General features: G+C 32.3%; 4 protein-coding genes across 8 annotated transcripts in view; 1 reads left to right on the forward strand and 3 right to left on the reverse strand.

The window, feature by feature from the left end:
* LOC127071551 (uncharacterized) overlaps positions 1 to 18,874 on the forward strand; it is a 28,285-nt gene extending 9,411 nt beyond the window's left edge. For 3 of the 5 annotated variants that reach the window (XM_051010939.1, XM_051010940.1, XM_051010937.1), the window contains 11 exons: positions 11,963 to 12,346; positions 12,683 to 14,042; positions 14,139 to 14,254; positions 14,345 to 14,485; positions 14,578 to 14,675; positions 14,791 to 14,974; positions 15,074 to 15,296; positions 15,464 to 15,714; positions 15,878 to 16,089; positions 16,299 to 16,452; positions 16,645 to 18,874. In XM_051010939.1, coding sequence (XP_050866896.1) covers positions 11,978 to 12,346; positions 12,683 to 14,042; positions 14,139 to 14,254; positions 14,345 to 14,485; positions 14,578 to 14,675; positions 14,791 to 14,974; positions 15,074 to 15,296; positions 15,464 to 15,714; positions 15,878 to 16,089; positions 16,299 to 16,452; positions 16,645 to 16,761 — 3,225 coding nt within the window. In that variant the 5' untranslated portion in view covers positions 11,963 to 11,977 and the 3' untranslated portion in view covers positions 16,762 to 18,874. Of the gene's footprint in view, positions 1 to 9,131; positions 9,215 to 11,962; positions 12,347 to 12,682; positions 14,043 to 14,138; positions 14,255 to 14,344; positions 14,486 to 14,577; positions 14,676 to 14,790; positions 14,975 to 15,073; positions 15,297 to 15,463; positions 15,715 to 15,877; positions 16,090 to 16,298; positions 16,453 to 16,617 lie in introns of those variants that run through there. The other 2 variants (XM_051010941.1, XM_051010938.1) reach the window with 2 other exon arrangements.
* Positions 4,210 to 6,919, reverse strand: LOC127071573 (uncharacterized). Its single transcript, XM_051010998.1, has 2 exons — positions 6,534 to 6,919; positions 4,210 to 6,074 (listed from the first exon to the last, which is right to left on the reverse strand). Exon 2 carries the CDS (start codon positions 5,211 to 5,213, stop codon positions 4,545 to 4,547), a length of 669 nt encoding a protein of 222 aa, XP_050866955.1. The 5' UTR covers positions 5,214 to 6,074; positions 6,534 to 6,919; the 3' UTR covers positions 4,210 to 4,544.
* Positions 18,875 to 19,051: 177 nt separating the features above from the next.
* Positions 19,052 to 20,541, reverse strand: LOC127071579 (uncharacterized). The gene is made up of 2 exons (XM_051011004.1): positions 19,438 to 20,541; positions 19,052 to 19,297 (listed from the first exon to the last, which is right to left on the reverse strand). Exons 1-2 carry the CDS (start codon positions 19,821 to 19,823, stop codon positions 19,234 to 19,236), a joined length of 450 nt encoding a protein of 149 aa, XP_050866961.1. The 5' UTR covers positions 19,824 to 20,541; the 3' UTR covers positions 19,052 to 19,233.
* A 694-nt stretch (positions 20,542 to 21,235) lies between these two features.
* Positions 21,236 to 22,429, reverse strand: LOC127071570 (uncharacterized). Its single transcript, XM_051010995.1, has one exon. It carries the CDS (start codon positions 22,308 to 22,310, stop codon positions 21,519 to 21,521), a length of 792 nt encoding a protein of 263 aa, XP_050866952.1. The 5' UTR covers positions 22,311 to 22,429; the 3' UTR covers positions 21,236 to 21,518.
* Between the last annotated feature and the right edge of the window lie 196 nt (positions 22,430 to 22,625).

Genomic DNA, 22,625 nt, shown 5'->3' on the forward strand with positions numbered 1-22,625 from the left:
TAATGAAATGGATATAAGAACATCGACGATTAATTTTCAATCGTATCGCATTAAACGAGATTCATCTTGCATTTAATTAATTTCTCTCAGCAGCAACGATATTCAAACTCTGCATTCGAACTTTCTCTCCCGCACATTTTTTAACCTTGTATGGTCTCAAAGTGGTCCCCAAAGTGTGACAGTACCGTTTTCGTTCATTCTTTTATATATCATCATGTTCTTTACGGTATGAGTGTCTCTTTCTCTCCCTGTCTTATGTAATCCCTCGTTTTCGTTATTATACAAGGTGCTGTTGAAACAACTCACAAGGACAAATTCAAAAAATACGTAGCTGTTTGTTCTTGTTTACGAGACGAGAGATCTTCTGATGTAATCGAGTACGAGTTAAACGAAATTCCACTCTAAATCTCAGTGTAATTTTTCTTTCTTTCTTCAATAGACCGAAATTTGCAAATCTTAATATTATATTACACTTCCATTCGTTTGATCAATATTTTTATTAAGTAACAGTAAGTTTTTCTTTTATTTCGTTTATCGTAATCTCGTGACTGGTTCAAAAAACTTGCTCTCAATTTTTAGAATTAGGAAAGCAAAAAAATAAAAAACAAAGAAATATCAAGAAAAATCAAGGAAGAAAATTCTTTTCAAGGATATCGCATTGCGTGCTATACTTTCTACCTCGTTATTACGTGCTACGAGCCTTCGTGTAAAACAATTTAAAAAAGAAATTTTCCCGTGCTTCGGAACTCCGATTCGCATTGTCTAGTATAGTACTCTAGCCTTTTTTGTCGTAGGTTAAGGCAGCTGTGCTATGTTTCTTTGGGGAGAGAGAGGGTGGCAAGAAAAAAAGGGTGCTGCTCGTTCGAAGGATTTCGAACTCGCATAAAAAGGTTCGAGCGTGTACGCATTGCTCGCGAGCCGAGCAAAAGTATACACGTGTCCTTGTTAACGTGTCGTTCCTTATTTTAGGGGTCATTGAGGACAGAGAGAGAGAAAGAGAGAGAAAGAGAGAGAAAGTCCGACTGAAATTTTCTAATAAGATTTATTTTTTTCATGATGTAGAACAACGGTGAAACAATGATTCTCTTCTTTAATTCTATATATCGAATTTGAAATTATAATTATCCAATATATATATATATATATTTACTATAATAGATGATATATTAATTCGAACGAATATATATATTATCATTACTGTTTACTCTATATATTTACAATTAAAATTAATATATATTTAAGTATTTTATATAAAATATTTTTTAAAAATAATTTTTCTCTCATCATGTGGAAGGAAACTTTTGTTTTCTATGTTATTCGTTTTTTTTTTTTTATAATTCTTACGATACATATATATATATATATATATATATATATATATATATATTTGATCTCAAGTTGACCTCCATTAATAGTAGACCGATCTTTCAACGAGCAGAAGGCTGGGTCACGAGTATACGTATAAGAGCTACCGAATAGCTCTGGAGACCCTTGCCTCGACAAATGGGTCCTTGAATTAATGAAGGAACGAACATATCCGTTCGTACATGTATGTTGTACGATAAGGTAACCATATTAAGCCGTACTCCGTAAACGGAAACGCAGAGCCAGTCTCTGGTAACCATGCACGCTGCGCTCAAATAAAAGAAGAAGCGGTGCCGTCTCCTTCAAAATTATTATGGTGTATATATATATATATATATATATATATATATATATACTCATTTTTTATACGTTATTTACAGAATTTTTTTCTGCACGAAGAAGGATCTTATTAATATCTTTTCACGTGATTATTCGTAAAAATATATATCGTAAAAATATCATAGATCATTAAACGAACAATTCTTCTCTATTCGTACATTTATATCTACATAAAAATACAAATATGTGTATATAAACACATACACACATCATTATCTCTATTGTTCATCGAGAAAGCATACTGTTTTACTTAATAATTCGTTCGAATATCGCAACATCAGTGTTTTTCAATGTTTACTCGTAATATCGAACGTAAAATAAAAGATACACCTTCGAATATTCTACATAGAAATAGAAATAAAAAGTTTCGTGGTATTGATCATACAAAACGTTTCCATGCAACGAAATATATATATATATGTATCTTTGAAATGATATATGATGCGTCTATTGTTCTAGAACGTAATTATTTACAGCAAATTTCATTTCAAGCATTTCTAAAATATGTCTTAAAGAAAAACTCTCTATATTTCGCAAAGGAAGTTTTTGAAACGTTTATTTATATGACCTTTTTCCGTCCTTAGGGAGTATAGAATATGACGATGTTTGGCTATCTATTATGGAAGCTCTTTGTATATATATATATATATACACACATGTATATGCGGAGAAACACGGTACCAGTACCGAAATCTTTATTAAAAGTTTAGTCACGAATCATCGATTTATATACTTCTTCGACGAAGAAATCATCGCTAATTACAATCTCTACAAAAGAATATGTAATTAAGTGTAATTTTCGTGGAAATTTACTAGTTAGTAGGGAATTACCAATGTACATACACACTAAATTTACATATATATGTATATATGTATGTATGTATGTATGTATGTATTTTTTTTTTATAAATCTTTAAATAAGTATTACTCGTTCTGAGATTGCTCATTTTTGAGAATGTTTATGTCCATATAAAACGATTGAAATTTACAAAATACGTAGATAAAATATGTACATATTCTACATACAAACTTTTGATAAGGAAAATGTAAAAGAGAATATTTTTTGTATCACGTGTTCTGCTACCATAGAAAAAAAAAACATTAAAAAAAAGAAAGAGAGAGAGAAAGAGGAAATAACCATTTGTTTTTTTATACTTCGTACGTACAGCATACTAATTGCTTCAAATTTACTAAATTATTTTAAAAAATATTCAGAACCTGTTTTCCTTGGTCTGACAAAAGATTATTCGGTTCCGAAAATTTATTTGAATGTTGTTTATTCAGTTTATATTAATATACTCATATATATATATATTATATCGTCTTATTAAATTATTAATACGATAAAAGACAACATTAAATTTTTGTACGATAGTATAGGACAATGACATCTACACTATATATGTATATAATTATAACATTTTATATATATATATATATATATGCGAATCTTCGAGTGCAACGGCGCAGCTACATGATCGTAAATTATACTTATCCGACTCTAATGGACGTTTCCTGTGCATCGTGTAGAAAATTATTCCAAGTACGATACACGTTAGCCCAAGGGTCACGCGAAATTCAAGTGGAACTAACAAAACTTTCAACCTTAAGGTATTCTTGTTTCTTAAATGTTGCACACATACATACGTATATAAATATACGTATATAATCATTATTCTGTATTTTGTTAGTTTAGATGAAAGGAAGTGTGTTCGATTGAATACAATTTTTTTTTATTTTTTATATTTTATTTTTTATTTCTTATTTTTTAATTTTTTAAAACCATATACTTTACTACTTTATACATACTTTATGTCGTAGTACATGCTCCCTTTAATACACGTTTCTTTTTTTTCTTTCTTTTTTTTTTTATACGCTTACTATGTACTACTAATCATTTTATCATTACTGAAATCTCTTTGGTTCTTTAGCTACGATCTTGGCCCGTTAGATCGTTTTAAAATTTTAATTAAAGTGATGTTCTTGATAGCATCATTAGCAAACCTTTCGATGTCCCTTTTTTAACATCATTAATTTCCTTTTTTTTTTTTTTCTTATTATAAATTCATTTATAACAAAGAGAACACATTAAAATATCTTTTAAATTTTCTAGTCGATGAGAAACTCAGTCAACAGATCAAACCGCGCTGTTTGCACAGTAGAGACAAGATAATTATAATTATATTAAATAATACTTTTTACTTATTCACAATTAAATTTAGGATACATTCAAATAAAATTAAATAATACATGAATATATAGATATGAGGTAGTAGGTTCGTATACAAGAAATCAGTCATTTGAAGAAGATCTAATATCTTCGTCGAGGTACAACCACTTTACATAAATATTCCATATATATTATATATATATAACGTTTTTTATGTTAATGTTAATATATATATATATATATATATATATATATATATATTACGTGTTGATGTCGTTAAAACCATCGGCAAGATGGAACACGAAGTGTGAGGTTTCTAATATGATTTTACATATAAATTCGTTTCTACTTCGTAACAATCTTAAATTGGTTCTAATTACATAAGAATGGTTTCTCATTCGTTCTTCTATTTTAACCGCCTGTTTTTTTTCTCAATTTCGTTCAATTTCGATGTTCCACGTCTACTCATTATCGCTTATTCTACTTCATAATTATCTCTAATTTCGTGATGCTATTTATAGATAGACACATTCGTAAAAAAATTCGAGAAATATCGAACGAACATTTGGCCAATGTTTGAGAAATTTTCTAGTAATATTTCTAATAATCCAAACATATATATATATATATATATGTATATTAAATTAATTAATGAAAAAAAGTATGTCCATCATTTGTTAGAGTCCGTTGAAATTTTTTTTTCATCACGTACTGTCACTGTAGGCACTTTTTCTACAAATGTTCGAACGATCGAAGTCGGAGAAACGAACCATTTGTTAACTTGGAAGAAATCCTTAGATTCATGGTTGGTCGTCATAAAAACTGTAGTCGTTTTTATATTTTTCATTTCCTTCTTATCTCTTATCTTATTACGATTAAGTGATTCTTTTGTTTCTTTTTGTAGATTTAATTTTTCAGTCTTTGCTTTTCTCGTATCCTTCTTTTCCATTTCTATACTCTTTTCCTTATCCGTACCAAGGTAATTCTTCAAGACGATCGATTCCTTGACATCTCTCGTACTCTCAGAATTCTGATTTATTTTCTTCGAATCAGAATCGAAACTGATCTTACCACCTTCACCAAAATATTGGACCTTTTCCTTCGATGATTTTGGACCGAGCAAAACTCGTCCACCGTCACCAGTATAAATGATATCACCAACATTGTGAGTGACCTTTATTCGACACCCATCTCCGACGACGCGCACACTACCACAATTTTTTGTTAACGTAATCTTGCAACCATCACCGGTGACCTCGAGTATCCGATTATTCGAATCCATTTCCACCGATAAACCATCGCCTTTTAATCTTCTTACACTTTCCCGATCCTTCTTCATACTTCCAACGATTATCTTTATCTTATTGATTTATTATATTTCAATAATTATTATCAGTCAATTATATCACGTCGAAACGTTATTGTCAACTGTTCTCTCTCGGATCAACGAAGGAAACAAATAAAAATTCTCGATGAACTCGAAAGAAATAATTCTTCGTTCGATCTCTTCCCTTTGATCGTAATCGTAAATGTTTTACCGATTTCAATAAAGTCAATTTGATCTTTTTATTGGCACTAAGATATTAGATCTTTTTTTTGCTATTACGTGGTTCGATTTAGATGATGTTTGATCCTCGTAATAGATCATTATTAATCGATTAAAACTCGATTACACCTGGCTCTCTAATTTTTATTCTCGATCCGAATACTCTCAATTCTTTTGCCGATCTGTCCGATATCGTCGATGTTCGGTTACTTATTATCGTTACTCCCTCCACGTCCAAACCCCTTGATGATTTTGCAAAGAAAAAGGTTCGTACCAGCAATCGATCGATCTTCTGTTAAAGCACGCTTGTCGACACGTTTACTGGTCGATCCTTGGATTCACGTGATACGGACATAACACACGTTGGTGCTTCCCCGAGTTCTTCAACTCGAGATAGAAATGACCGTAACGAGAGAGACAAAAACAGAGACAGAGATAGAGATAGAGACAGAGACAAAAACAGAGAGAGAGAGAGAGAGGGAGATTTCGGTTTTTGTATCGATGAATATTATTAGGTCCTTGACTTTCACTTATCACTTGTCTTTTATCAATTTCACTAGAAAATTTCCAATCTCTTATCTTCCTCGAATATCAATTTCGATCGTAGACTCCTTGATCAAGTGGAGTGAATCCTTCCAATAATAATAGTTTTATCTGAAAGATTAATCGGAATTATATTCTTGAAAGAAATCATCATCATCGTCATCATCATCATCGTTATTATTATTATTGTTATTATTATGCATTCGATATTTTATTGACAAAATAATTAACATAAAGAAAAACGCACACGCACGAACATTGCACTATTTCGTAAAAAAATGGATTCCCCTCGAAGTATCAGCCAATTTTATTCCCGAGTACGTAATTATATTTTTGTAAGAAAAAATTCATTATCATTATTGTTATCTATTCGATATTTTCGTGTCAATGTAATTAATATAAAAGAAAAAAAAAAATCGCGTAAGTGCATACACATTCATACACATACATATAAATAAAAAAGAAAGGAAACACTTTAGTTCCCCTCCTACCAAAAAAAAAAAAAAAAAAAATTACACAATTATTGCCATAATTGCTATTAATTAGTACTTTTAAAAAATATATAATTACGTGTCTTATCTCTCTTTTTTTTTTCTCTCTCTCTCTCTCTCTTCCTCTCTCTTTCTCTCTCTCTGTCTCTCTCTCTCTCTCTCTCTCTCTCTCTCTCTCTCTCTATCTCGCTCGCTCTGTCGCTCTTGCTGTCTTCGTTTTATAAGCAATATGTCAATATTTGAAACAGACCGTGTCGTTAGTAGCTACTACGAGCCGATTATATTCAACTTCTAATACAGAGTGATCGTTCATACGTATGCACATATGTATATATTTAACAAGGTCTACGAATGGCATGTTAAATATCGAGGTTCTTCACCAATCCACCAACCAACTATCATGCTTTTCGGGACTTCCCAAGATTTTTCTGTTTCTATTCACTGTCTCTCTCTCGTTACATATATATATGTCTATCTTTTTCTCTCTCTTACTCTTATTCATTGTTGACCTTGCTAACTACGCTTTCGTTTATCACTCGCGTTCGAGAATTTCTTCGTATGTGTTTAATAGCTTCAAGTTATAATTTTGCAGTTAAATTATATGACGACATATTCTTAATTAAATGGCGGTAAGATAAGCACGACATAATACGATATATGAATATTTATATTATATAATATATATAATTTAATATCTTTAGTACCACCGTTGTATCATTTTTATACCTTAATTAGTCATTAGCATGAATATTTGAAACGAGAAAATAAAATATGTGTGTGTGTGTATATATATATATATATATATATATATATATAAAATACATAATTAATAAGATTTAATAAAATTTGTAACGACTCGGGCCCCTGAAATGCTAAATCCTTCAGTGATATCTGACTCTTTCAACATTCTCGATAATCATCGTCATCGTTCTCATCGTTCGAGGAATGTCTTTTCATCGGACTTTTTATATCACAATCATCGTCGAAAACAAAACAAAACAAAAGGAAGAAAAAAGAAAGAAAAAGAGAAAAAATGTACCACTTTCTTTAGTTTTCTTCGATCCACGTAGCCACGTCACTCGCGAAGCCAACTTTCGTTTTATTTGCTTAGAATATAATAAGTAGAATCGTATAATTTTGAAATGAGAAATCTAAAACAATGAATTCCCCTGGGATCTATCTATCTACTTATTTTTTTCAAGCGATACGAGCGTTATTCTCGATTTAATTGCCGTATCGATCGAATCGCTTCGAAGATTACCCTTCGTGATAACGAACTTGGAATTTTTATTATCTTTTTTCTTTTTCTTTTTTTTTTCCTTTTTCTTTCTTTTTTTTTCCGTTAAAGGAACCACTCGCATAGTATTTCAGTGATCAGGTGCGCGATAACGAGGTTGATAAATTTTTTTGTTGAACTTTAAATAACTCGTTGAAAAAATAAAAGCAAGGTTTTACGTTCGAACGATAAATATCGGCCAATGTCGATAATGTGACGTAAAAATATTAAAATGGATATGTAGGTGTATACATAGATAAAGTAGTTTCTTAATTAAGTGAATAGGACTCCTTGAAATGATTAAAAAATTCGAAAAATAAAAACAAAAAAAAAAGAGAGAAAGCATTTTTGTGCGTACGATAAACACGCGATATCAATGTTGCGATATGAATTTATTAGAAATAATATTTGCATACGTATATACATAGGTAAAGTAGCTTCTTTTAATTAAGTGAACAAGCTCTGAACGATATAATATTAAAAGTCTGTTTTATAAACGATCTTATATTAACCTCATTCCGCACGGTATAAATTTATCGGGATACTCGTTTGTTTTTAAATAAATTTTTCTTTTTTTTTTTCTTTTTTTCCCTAATTTTTTTTTCTTATCTTCCTTAGATCAACAAGCATATATGCAACGTACATATGTACACACACACACACACACTTTTCTATTTATTTTAATATTTTTTTCTCGAAATGATTTTTTTATTTATTTTATTTTTATTTATCAATTTTTTATGATCCGAAGAGACGACAGTAATTCACTATCATATACACATAATACATGCAGATATATAAATATGCTTATTCGATCTATCTTCGTAGACATTGCGTGGATACAGAGATATCGATATATACTTTATCATCGTGCAGTGTGCAGCGTATCAATCGACAGCATATCAATGAGATAACGTAAAGAGCAATTGACGTGATATCGTAAACGTTCATCGTAAGTTTTGATAAATGTTAGACAGCCGGTGGGGAATCACTGTGCATCAGCCGATTATTATCAACGCGATGTCGTTCTTATCTTCTTTAAGTATAAGGGAAGTCATTACAACGAACAGAAAGATGCAAACAAAAAATGATTTATTACATTAAGGCAATTAAAAAAAAATTATTATTAATAATAATAATAATAATAATAATAATAATAATAATAATAATAATAATAATAATAATAATAATATATCTCTTTGTAGATAACAAACCACGAGTAACTGATGGAACAATAAACAAATTTATTTATGACTAATTTGTACAAATATTTTAATAATGATTGATTATACGACATTACGAGTGATGTCATTATGTAACGCTATTGATCATTCGTAAAATATGTATATGTATGCACATTGAAAAATATGAAAATGAGGAAATGTTAGAGAGAGAGAGAGAGAGAGAGAGAGAGGACAAGAAAGAAAATGCATCTTAAACAGAAATGTAATATATTCCGAAAGTCTGATGATTCGTAAAGAAAGGTAAAAAATATTTATATATAGACAGATATATGCATATGTATAAATATCACGTATCGAAGATGATATGATCCTTAGAATTATTCATGTGAAAGATAGAAATCGAAATCGACATCGAGATCCCATCGATTTCACGTGATCGATGATATTCGATCTTTCGTGTAAATCTTGCATAATGTAATATATATATATATATATATATATATATATATATATGATACGAAAGAATAAACGACGAGAAAAGCTTGTTGTAATGTAATACACGAGAGAAAGAGTTAGATTTTCTTAATGATGGTGCCACTTTAATTACGCAAGTAACCAGGGAGACTGCGTTTAATATCGAATAACGATCGAGGTCACGCAAGAGAATCATGATTAAAAAAACACTTTGCGATCTTTAACGAAGATTATTATCTCAGCTAGAGAAAGCCTTGATATATTAAATATCTACTCTACGTTTATGTTGAGGTCAATAAATAACATCGGAATTTTTAATACCGAGTAAGGCCAAAAGTCCCTAGGTAATTTTTCTTTTCTCTCTTTTTTTTTTTTTTTTTTAAAGTCAATTATCCTTTTCCGTGACTTTTCGAAGCTAACCTTCTTTATTTTTTTTTCTTTGTTTCGAAAAAATTCGATGAGAAATTTCGACGTTTCTCGTTCGCCGATCGGAAGATTATAATAAAAGTAATAATAATAACGATGATAACAAAGAAAAAATGAGATAAGATAAAATAATAAATAAAAAGGTATGCAATAATAAAGATAGAATCTAATAATAAAAAAGGTATATTAATCATAGAAATGAGTCGTTTTTTTGTTCTTTTCTTTAGATTCTTTTTTCTTATTTTTTTCTTTTCTTTTTTGTTTTTCTTTTTTTCTTTTTTTAAGAAACTGTCACAACAGCTGACCCTGTCATCAAACATGATTGATTAATAGGATTAAGAAACACTATGTGAGATTAAATGAATCTATCTTGATTATCTTTAATAAGTGCTTGTCAGTTTTTACAATAATAAATATTACTACTACTACTATTATTAATACTACTGCTAGTAGTTCTGATAATACTATTATCATTAAAACTTGTGATTATACTCATCTTATTCGTAATTCAGGTCAACGGTGACACTCCTCAATTATATTCGAATTCTAACGAATTTAATATTCAATTTTACATATTATAAAAGTATACATTTCGTAATTCTCATTTCACGGTGAGTAGCAATTATAGTTTAAATTATAGAACGGTTCGATAATCAAACCGTGTAATTGATTTACTCCTCCTCGCATGCGATCCAGACACGCACTCCCCCTTGATTTCACTCTCTCTCTTTCTCCATCTCCGTCAACAAATTTCGAATATTGGTCCAGATAATCGAATATCTTTCCGATTAACGTAGGACAGACGAAATCCGGTATGGAATTGGCTTTTATCGATCTCATCTCTCGAATTACTTTACACATCTTTCCATTTCATCCATTTATTTTTTTTTCCATTCTTTCTTTCTTTTTTCTATTTGTTAATATATAAACGTAAAATATATGTTTTATGGGATCATCGACTCGGATCGATTTTTATTAGTGAATCTATCGTACGATATCGCGAAAATAGATCAATTTTTTAATTTTAAAAATATCTACGAGAGAGAGAGAGAGAGAGAGAGAGAGAGAGAGAGAGAGAGAGAGAGAGAAGTGGACGATGCCAAACTTACTTGTATTCATGTAATAGGCTCTCATTAACTGGGCTAGTTCTCTATTATTCTTTACATACATGCATGTATATATATATGTACAATTATATCTGCATACATACACACATACACAGAAACAACTCACACATATATATACCTACGTAAGCTTGCGGTCTTCGTATATCCTGCTCGGTTTACATCATGTCACGCTTGATCGTTCCTAAGCAGATTTAGTATCTACGGAAATACTGTGTAACGGATGTGAGATAGGTCGTGAACACATAATCCTATGTAATAATGTATGTGTGTAAAATTTATTACACTTATCTATAAATGTGTAATGTATGTTTTATGTATGTAGAATATATTATATCGTTCCTCTCGAGCAAAGACATTTTTCGAAGGTTTTTCTTCTCGTCTTCTGAAACACATTAAAAAATTCGGCAAAACTAGATCAATCAAATTAATTTTGATTATTGTTTCTTCGTAACGAATACACGTAATTATTTAATCAAGAAAAAAGAAAGAAAAAGAGAAAGCAAAAAAGTGAAACTGGATATTTGACATGGACATGAACATTGACATGTGACGTGCGACATGGATATTGTAAGATCGACCTTGAGGATCGACCAAATTGGCCCGTATTTGATTTGGGTCACAAAGCATCCTGATTCGAGAAACACCTGTCGTTTTTCTTTCTCTCTCCCTCATCCTTCCTCGATCTCTCTCTCTTTCTGTGACCCTCTTTAGATTTGAACTTGAATAACTGCTTTGAAAGCAAGTTCGACCACAAACAAGGAAGATAACAGAAACAGCTGATCGCTCTTTAAAATCTCTTCGTTCTTCAGCCGATAGACGACATTTTCTTTATTTTAGTTTATTTTTTACTTATTTATTTTTCGTTTATTTCGACGAGCAAACAAAATTATTTTCATTAAAAAAATTACTTTTTATCGTTGACACGTATTTTTGACTGACTCTAATGTCCGATATATCATAGATAGACATAACTCATTGTCGAGTTTAAAAAGTGATCGATGCTTTTTACGAAACTTTTCAGAATGGCAAGGACGATATGAATGATTCATCGACGGTCATCGAGCGGCAGCTCGATATGGATGTAACTCTCGAGGACAACAATTTGAAAGTATTGCCAATGCAAAATGTGGCACGACAAGATTCGGGAGTCCCAGAGGATCTTGTATCTCCGGTTTGTGATGCTAACAAGTCGTTGGACGACGAGGATCCAGACTGTACTATGAACAGTGATTGTAATATTACGGTGATACACGTTACGGAATCGGAGAATCGAAATAAGGAAGAAGATAGATCTTCGTCTACGTCGTTGGTTAACGTCGATAGGAAAGAGTACACGGGTGAGAGCAAGGATAGCAAAGATGGAAGCGATAGTGGAGTCGAGGGTTGCGCGACTGAAGTACCAAGAGTAAGAAAATATTACATTATTTTTTGTTCTTTTAAACTTTTGCTTTTATTTGTATTAAAGACGATGATTTTTTAATGGTTCGCTAATGAGAATAACGATGATAAGGGTTGATGTTGTTTTATGAACGATACATGAGAGTAAGCTGTATGAAAAACGAATTTATTTACACACACACACACACACACACATATATATCAAGTAAGAACTCCGAGAGCTGTCTAGTTTGTATTTATTTATATGAAGGAACGTTAAGAAAAACTTGAGAAAAGTGTCTTACTTAGCATCGATGATATAAATAATAAATAATAAATATCTAATCGTCGTTATCGTTTCCAGGTACGTAGCCGAAACAGTATAGACTATGCCAGCAGTTGTGGAGGTCTCGACGAAGCTTCCTGCGATTCGAGTTTAGTTAGTTGTTGTTCCGTATACGAGGATCCATGTGCAACGCTTCCGGACGACGTTAGATTAACAACAGGGGGTGAAGGTACGAGCGAAGGTGGTAGCGAGAGTTCGTCGATCGCTGGTAGCGTATCAGCCAGGGCAAATCGTAGTAACGCTAAAAGGACCTCGACCGTTTCGAGCTCGAGTAAAAAGAAAACGATTAACAGCGAGACACCGAAGACGAGCCGCGTGAAACCAGCTCTCTTGAACGCTAATTACGTACCAACGACTCCACGTTCGAAACCAAGGGTCAATACGCCAAGAAATATTCTTGGTAAAACGCAGCCGGTTGTAAGGGACAGAGCTAGGTCTAGGGAGAAATCAGGTGCGAGAGAGTCGAATTGCGAGAGTACAACCGGTAATACTCGTATGTCGTCAAATTTTCGTTCTGCTAGTGGCACGGTACAACAGAGAACGAGAACAAGACCAATCCCACCAGATTCACTGCCTTCGGTATTGACTACAGAAATAAACAAGGATCTTGCTCAACGCGGTAGAGGTGGTTCGAGCGGTTCGAGATCTCGTGGTGGTTCTAGTACTAGAATAACTCGTACCCCGGGTTCAACCCCGTCCGAGGAGACACGTAAACCATTGCCAAGTTCGCGTACCCTTTATAATACCGGTAGGACCGAACCGGTAAAGAATTCACGTTTGGACAAAATGACTATTAGTTTGGACAACAAAGCATTGGATGCTTACGCAACGTTACCACGTAGAAATAAGAATAAAATGACGATTGTTAAGACTAATGAGAAGACTGACAAGATGGTCAGGAGTAGGTCAGGTAGCAGAGACGGTAGTATTGGTAGACAACCAGAAAAAAAGGCACTAAGTGCTAGGGATTCCGTTCATAAGAGTTTACCGCCTTATCCTAGAAATAAACCAATCGAAAAGACAAGGATTTATCATGAAATCGGAATACAAACGGGCTTGACCGGCAACGACATAGACAATGCATTGTCCGGTATACCCAGTGCCGTCCCAGGACCCGATATAATCGAACGTTTGCACGAAGCTGTACAGACCGATGGCACGTGGGAGGACATGCAGACAATGCAGAATGATTTGAAACGTTTGAACGAGGAAACGAACGTCAAAAAGGAAGAAAATGATAAGCTCAAAACTGAAATAGTCGAGGTTAAACGTCTCTTGGAGGAAGAACAGGCTGATCATGCATTCGCACGGCAAGAATTAGATAGAAACGCTCGAAGAGTTTTGGCGATGTTGGGGACACCACAATCAGAACATGCAGGTAAAAAAAATTGTAGTTACTACTGTTACTACTACTACTAGGGGAGAGATTTATTCGTTTAACTTTCGTGATAATATAGAGAGAATAATTTTTCAGAGGGTAGCGACAGTTTCTTAGAATTGGAGTCTCATTTGCAATCTTCGGGACAAGTTGTTGCCAATCAGCAAATCGAAATAGCCGATCTGCAATCACTTTGTCGTATGCTTAGCAGGGTAAGAGAATAGTAGATTTTTTTTTTTTTTTAACTGCGATTAATGTCACGATTGAACGTAGATCCTCGTAATAAATTTGTATTTCTTTAGGATTTGGAAAAGAGTTTGGCAGCGCAAAAAGCTTTGTTACAACAACAACAGGAATTGGAGGCTGAGTCCGCGGAGATGCAAGATTTTCTTCAACAAGAAAAAACAACTCTGGCAGACGCGTTAAAGGATGCCGAGATCGAGGTACAGTTATGATAATAATAATACTTTTTCATACGTATCAATGCGGAACTTGGATGTTTAACGAACTTGTTTTATATCTTACATTTATCTAGTTAAAGAAAAAAGAAGAAGCTTTGACTCAACGAGATGCGGAATTGGAAAGGCAGACGGAGGAATGTAAACATTTAGTCCGAATCAGTGAACAGCGAAGGTATGCCATTATATTAAGTGTAAATACCGTAAACGTGTGATAACGATCGTTACGTTATACGACGAATCATCTTATTATTACATATTGTTTTTATTTGAAATTGTTATCTTTACAGGCAAGAGAATTTATCTTTGAACATGAAATTAAATGCGGTAGAACGAAAAGGGCGAGAACTTCTATTAACCCAAGGCGCTACCATATCTGGCGCATCAGTGGCACTTTCAGGTCTGGGAACTCGATTGGAGGGATTGGTAGATCAATTAATAACATCTTACAATATTTCAGTAAAAGATCTCGAGGTAATATTTATTCTATCGTTCGATATATATTCGTTATCTACAATATCTTAAAATGTTGTTCGTTAAGAAAGAAGATACTTAAAGGATCCTTTATTAAAGGATGTGGTATATCACAACGAAGCATACAGTCGAAGCAACAGTAGTATAGAATCGAGTCCTGTTAGCTCAAAGAATAGCTTGAAAGAATGTACTCCTAGTCCAAAAAGTGGTTCTTTTGTTTCCGCTGTTATCGGTGCAATCCGTAACGCAGCGACACATCCTTTTGTAACGAAGACTGCTGATAAAAAGTCATCTATAGAATCGGCGAAACAAATGTACAAAGGTATACAAATCGATGCAGTATAATAATATATTTTAACGTTTTTATATTATTACATATCTGCATAATATGTGTGTGTGTCTGTGTGTGTGTGTGTGCACACGTGTGTACCTATATCTTATATCATTGATCTTGTAATTTATATCATTTATATTTTCATATCGATATAGACATAAGTATGGACTCGTCTTCCGATCTACTCGATTTTGAAACCGAACCGTGTTTGATGATGGAAAGCGTTTTGGAAGACGTTACCTTGCCGGATACTTATTCGCACAATATGATATCTAGTAGCGACTCTCTTCGTAGAGCTTTAAGCTTTCCAGAAACCGTCGATGAAAATAGTATTAAGAAGACAAAAGCACTCGACGAATGTACGAGTCTAACGAATCTCACGCAGGCTATATTACATCGCAGAAAAGTAAGTCTCGATGGGTAATTACTTTTTTCTTTCTTTCTTTTTTTTTTTTTTTTTTTTCTATAATCCTTTTGGCCTTTTTTAATTGTTTTCATCTTACGATCTTGCGAAGATGCGAGAGACACGATCGATCGAACAATAATATTTCAATATTTCGTTACTCCAGGTACAAGACGAAGAGGAAGACGAATGTGAATCCGTAAGTGAATCAGACACTGGGACCAACGACGGACCACTTCCGTTAACGGATTACTGTCCAGCAGTAAGCCTTGTCGATCAAGTTATAGACGTCGATAATCTCGTTACGAAACTTTTAAAAGTGTTACGGATAATACAGCTTGAAAATGATACGTGTATACAAGAGTTAAAAGAAGATAAGTAAGTAACATGCGTGAGATAATACTATTAATAATTATCTAATAATATATGATTTATGTATTACGTTTACTTCATATTATTTTTTGTTTTTTTTTTTTTCTTTTATCCTTCTTCTTCTTTGTTTCTCTTATCTCGTTTTTTAATCTTTTTTTTTTTTTTTTCAAATCCGATTAACTTCTCCAAGACACAATATGAATTTTGTTTTACAGATGTGATTTAGAAACAAAATTAGAAGTTGCCTTGACCGAATTAGAGGAGCTACGTAAGATCGTAGATAGTACCTATCAATCCGAAGACATTTTATGCAATGTGCCAGATCGAAAGCGTAGTGTCGTGGAAAATTGTCGTCTTCTGATTAAGGAGGTAATTGCCGATGAAATAATCGATAAATATATGTAAAACGCTACTAACATCGTTGCCATATCTTTTTTTTTGTTTTTTAACGGACGATTGCCTTATTAAAAAAAAAAAATCAAACAAACAAACAAACAAAAACAATAAAAAAAAAAATACAAAAACAAACAAAAGATGTCAAATGGAATAATTCCTCTATAGGCGGGTAAGGAGGAATTAAAATTTGATGAGCCCGCAGACGCTAATAATAGTGGCTCTCCAGAAGCTAGAAACTGTGAGGATCTCAACGCAAACGAAGAAGCCCAAATCTCCTCTTAAGTACACATTATCTTTGGTACTGACAATGTATACAATTAATGTGCAACTATTTTCTTTTTCTATTTTCTTTTCTTTTCTTTTCTTTTCTTTTCTTTTCTTTTCTTTTCTTTTCTTTTCTTGCTCATTCTTGTATTCTTTCTATCTTTTTTCTTTTTTATTTTTATTTTTATTTTTATTTATTATTATTATTATTTTTTTTTTTTTTTTTACTTTTTTGTTCTCCTTTTTTTTGCTCTGTGTAAAAAGAGAAACATGTAGACGTCCTGTATTCATCGTTATAATTTATAAATGTTGCCATGTGAGAAATTATTTACAGCGATATAACGACATAAGATATACGAATGCTTGTAACAAAGTTTTTTTTTCGTACAGTTCGTGTCTTTTTTCTTTCTTTTTTTTTTCTTTCTTTTTTTTTCTTGTTCCTTTTTTTTATATTCTCTTTATCGCATTGACGTTCTCATATTATTACGAGACTGTGTGTTTTCATCACAGGAAAATATCTTTGTATATAGTGAACAAATATTGACGACATTAATTAAAAAAAAAAAGAAGAAAAAAATGAAAAAAAAACCACAAAAAATAGAAAAGAAACAAAAAAAAAGAAGAAAACAGAAAACACAAAAAAAAAGGAACAAATCAATATCTGCTCGTAATAAAGGAAAGTAATAAAGGAAATTAGGTTGGATTAAATCGAGCGTAGGTTTCAAAATGAATTGTCCTTTTAGATCATATTGATAAAAGAGAATAAATATATTCTGCTCTTTTAATTATTCGTTATGTAGAATTTAGAAAGTTCAAAAAAAAAAAAGAGAAAAGAAAATAAAGAAGAAGCAACCGCATTTCACTTATATTATAACAGTATTTTTTAGAGTACCATGTACTACAACAGAGTACATTTTATTTATCGATAAAGTTCCAAAGAGTTGCAACCTCGCACAAGCGATTCTTGCATATAATAAGAGATAGAAAGAGATTTGAAAAAATCATAAAAACAAAATTGGATGTCGATCATTAAAAATCCTTTTTGTTCTATGAAAGTATTCAAAACTAATAATGTGTATAGATATATATATACATAATGTTTTCCAAAGTCGAGAGAACACAGGGTACACTAGTTTTACAATATAATTATTATGATTATGATTATGATTATTATTATTATTATTATTATAATTATAATTATTAAAAAAGAAAAGAGAAAAAAACGAACAAACAAACAAAGAAGAAAAAACGAACAATTTAATGTCGGTCGTATTACAAATTAATTAATAAATAACGAAAGGAACGTTAAATATATGGATAAAATATGATCATGACAATTTGGAGATATGTATGTATGTGTCTCGTTTACTTGTTATTACAGTCATGAACGTGTTAAGAATAATAGTCAATTGGAATTTCGTTTTTATCGTATCGAACGTAAGTCAGTTTATAATTTTAAGTGTTTAACGATGAACAATATAGTCGGACGATGCTATATAATGCTGCTTTATATATATATATACATACATATATACATACATATATATATATATACATACATACATATACATATATATATATATATGTATATATATGTATATATTAGGATTGCAATATATTTGAAAATGTATTCTTGTATACACATCCTCGACTTCCAAACATAAGGACGCATATATTTTAATGATTGTATATAAACAGAAGCTGTGACGCTTATTTTCCATTATCGTGTGTTTCACAAGCCAATATAAAATTTGTTCTTACAAAATGCATTACGTGTTATTTAGAGAGAACTGTATTCGCGAAGTGTCTTCTGGAAATAATCATTTTCAAAAATAAAAAAAGAAAAGAAAAAGAAACGAGCGATTCCACCCAACTAAATTGTACATGCAAAGGAGCATATAGTCTTAAGCATTTTTATACAAAATATTACGAAGTATTGTGATCATATACCAAAACGAAACGAAACAAAACAAAACAAAAAATAAGGGAAAAAGACGAAAACGAAAGAAAACACACATACATATACACATACGCACATACACACACACACACACAGAGAGAAATAAGCAGACAAAAATCATGAACAATGTATTTTAATTTTTAATCAAATATATTTCATTTCAAGAAGAAATTGTAGAATAAACTGTATCGAGTCCGTGTGCGTTAAGATAATCACATTTTAGATCGATAAACGGTAAAGGTGAGTATACTGTCGATTTACAAAATGATTGCATATGATATAACATAACGATCGTTATATATATATATACTAAATATATAGTATTACAAACGTGCTTATGCCCCTTTAATTTATTATATAGTAAATCTATTAACGAAGGCATAATCAAGAATACCTTTAAAATAATATACGTACATATATATATATATAAAATATCTATATCATAAGTAATGGATTATATATCACATTTTTATATTACATTACAGTAAGAAATAAGTCTTGGAAGATCTTTTTAGAAGTCAGTGTCGGATTCATTCTTTGTGATAAAGACGGCGTATAAAGGGAGCAAGTAGATTCATTAAACGTAAACTGGATCTGTAAAAAAGAGAAACATGGAGGTATTAATGAGAGTAATAATGATCTCGTGTTTCTTAATTATCATAATTACTCGAAAAGAAACAGAAGAAGAAGAAGAAGAAAAAGAGAGAAGAAAGAAGAAAATCTAAAACATTTACCTGTGTGTAGATTTCGGTGAGACAGTCGGTTTCTCCGAATGTTCGATATTTGGTTTCTCATCTTCTGGTTTGGAATTGTACAAGGTAGATTCCAACAATGATATATCAGACTGATTGGTGCCAACGACATCACCTGCCAACAAAAGTGCTTCGACTGGTGCAACGACCACGACTACGCCGTCAACGTGAATACGATAATTGTCGGTACCATTTTGTCTTTGATCATAATGATCACCGGAGTTAGCAAGTGTTGTCGTTGTCGATAACGAAGAGGAAGTTGTAGATAGGGATTCCTCAATTGGCAAACACCTTACGTAAGTTCCAACAAATGCGAATAATAATAAAAGAGTTGTCGTCTTGAACAATCTCATGTTAATCGAGAACATCGTTACCACGGCTTTTAAAAGTATAATTATAGATTAATTCCTTGAAATATGCGAATTAAACGTAACGATTTTTTCTATTATATTATCTTTTGCGATCTAAGCAAAGAGAGATGTTAGAAGGAACGTCTTGACTATACGAAGGACGAGCGAGGTATGACCTCCGCGAGTACCATCGACCAGGAAAAGATACCTGGTCCCACCACTTTGCTCGATCATCATCCAAGTTCAAGAACCTGCCGAAGAACCGAATCGACTTTTTTGTGTCGTCGTTCTACGTCCTCGTCTTATCTCTTACGATTCTCTTTTAAAATATTTCATCTAATTTAGTCGAGTGAATGTCTATCAATTATTATCAAAAAGTTATTCCTCGTGTTAGACGTTTGATTAATCGTTGCAAAGGACCAAATAAATATCGTAATTCTCCTACGATATGTACAGTTAGATACTTAAAATATTACTTACATACGTATTTGAAATAATTTTTAGATAACATTCAGTCGACTTGTTCCCTAGCTGGATCGTCGTCCGGTTAATTGCATAAATTAATGGATTCATGCAATACTCCTATCAGATTTCGATCGTATTGAACAAACATACACTCGGACACGAAATTTGATATTCAATAGCCGATCGTCTATGAACACAGAAATGTTCAAACCCGTTATAATCGAATCCTGTTAATATTCTCTACGGCTTCGCTGTCTTATCTTTCTATTAAGTTTTCTTTCTTTTTTTTTTTTTTCTTTCTTTCTAAACTACCAACTGTCAAAATATCACATGTTTTGTAAGCCTTTGTAAATTGATTACGTGAGAATCAGTCGTCATCGTCGTCGTTATCGTCATCGTCATTTCTCGAACGATATAAACGAGATTTGATTTGCAAAAGGGCAACGTCCTAACGTGGCCCCCATCGAGAGTGTTCGTTTCTTCGATTCTTCCGGCTTGTGCTTCTCGTACATAAAGCCGTTCACGCTTACCGTAACCTTGCCCTTGCACTCACGTTCCTCACATGTGCGCACTTACACACATTCGCAAGAATTTTACAGAAGAAATACAGTTCTACTTCCGCGTTTGCATCATAAGGGATTTTCGAACAAATTGCGATCTTTCTCTTTTGTTCCTCGATTCAAAAAAAGACTATACGTATATCTTTTTCTTATCTTTTTTTTGCTGTAATAAGTAACATTGTTAAAAGGATAATCAAGATGAAGGGATGAGAAAGGAGTATCTTTGCAAAAAAAAGAAACAACGACGATTTATCTGACCATGCATTTATTTATTTTTTATAAAAAAAAAAAAAAAAAAAAAAAAAGACAGAATGGAGAAATTTCAGAATTAGTACATCTATGCCTCCATATTTTTCTTTTCTTTTTTTTTAAATAAATACAAAATACGTCATATCATTTATAAATACATATTTATCAATAGACGATTAGATCCTTTTATTTAATCGGATCTACAATGTAATTGTTTTTCGTTCGAGTTCAATAAAGCTATCTGTAAAAAAAAAAACCTTTTCCTTCCCCCTCCACCTCCCAACCCTTCTGCCACCCTTCCCACAACAACTGCAAGACTCCAATTCAATATACCCAAGAACAGACAGACGAGATAATTAAATATAAAAACATGTTCTATCCTAATATTATTCTAAACGATAGGGTCAACAGTCGATCTGTCGTTACGTTGCAGTTTCGTTCATTGAAGTTTGTTCACCGTGTTAGCCGAGTCCTGTTGACCGGACGATGTCCTTTCGACCTCCTGCTTCAACGCAGATCCTGATGAATTCTCAGAAAGAGATTGTGAGTTGTTAAGTTGATCGGTCAACTCAAGATCTTCGTTTTTTTGATTGTTCAAACGTTCGTCCTGCTTTCCCAATTCTTTCAAATCCTGAAGACTCTCATTGTTGTTCTTTGGAATCCTTACGATGTCGACCTTGTAAGGTTTGCCAGTTTTAACATTTTCACTTACGTTCTCGTTCGTTAATAACGATATTGGCTCGTCCTGTTTGTCTATCTTATTTTTCTGACCGACCATCAATTGTCTCGCCATGGATTTGAAATCGAGAAAGGATAGATCGTTGAACAAGGATCCCTTGGTTACGAAAACGAAGAAGAAATTATCTAAATCGGCACGAACATTCATTTTGCCATCCTGTCGTTGATCGTAAGTAGCCGGTGCTGCATTACAATAGAAGAGGATTGACAAAGTGATAATGAACAGACTTGGTAGGATCATTTTGATTTCTTCGTTTTCTTCTTGTTCTTTTTCTTGTTCTTCGTTTTCGTCTTTGTCTTCTTTTTCCTGGACTCTTTGATTTTGTGAAAGAGAAGGAACAAACGGTTCAACGATGCTCGTGCGAAGTTCGATCGACGACTGATGCAAGATTTCTGCTTTCCTTCCTCGTGTAACCATCACCGATAATAAAGATGATAGGAGAGGGTAAACGAAGAAAAGCAAGGTGTCCAAAGAATATTCAACTGAGACCATTTACCGTTGACCAATTTTTTTTCTTCTCTTTTTTATCTGTCCTTTTTTTTTTCTTCGCTCGTTTATCCAAGCATTATCGCTTGAATTTTTAACTGGTGATTTACGAGCTTGCTTGAAACGTCAAGATGAAATATAAATAATGAAGAAGAAGAAGAAGAAGAGAATAATGAAACATGGGAAGAGCTAATGAAATGGGATAATTTTTATTCTCTTAAAACTGTAACGTAACAAAACTAATACTCTTTTTAAGTTTAAGATCGTTTTCTACGGCTATAATAAAAATTTACTTAATGAAATCAATTGATCTAAATCTCA

Source organism: Vespula vulgaris, chromosome 22 (genome assembly GCF_905475345.1).
Source record: "Vespula vulgaris chromosome 22, iyVesVulg1.1, whole genome shotgun sequence".
Lineage (NCBI taxonomy): Eukaryota > Metazoa > Arthropoda > Insecta > Hymenoptera > Vespidae > Vespula > Vespula vulgaris.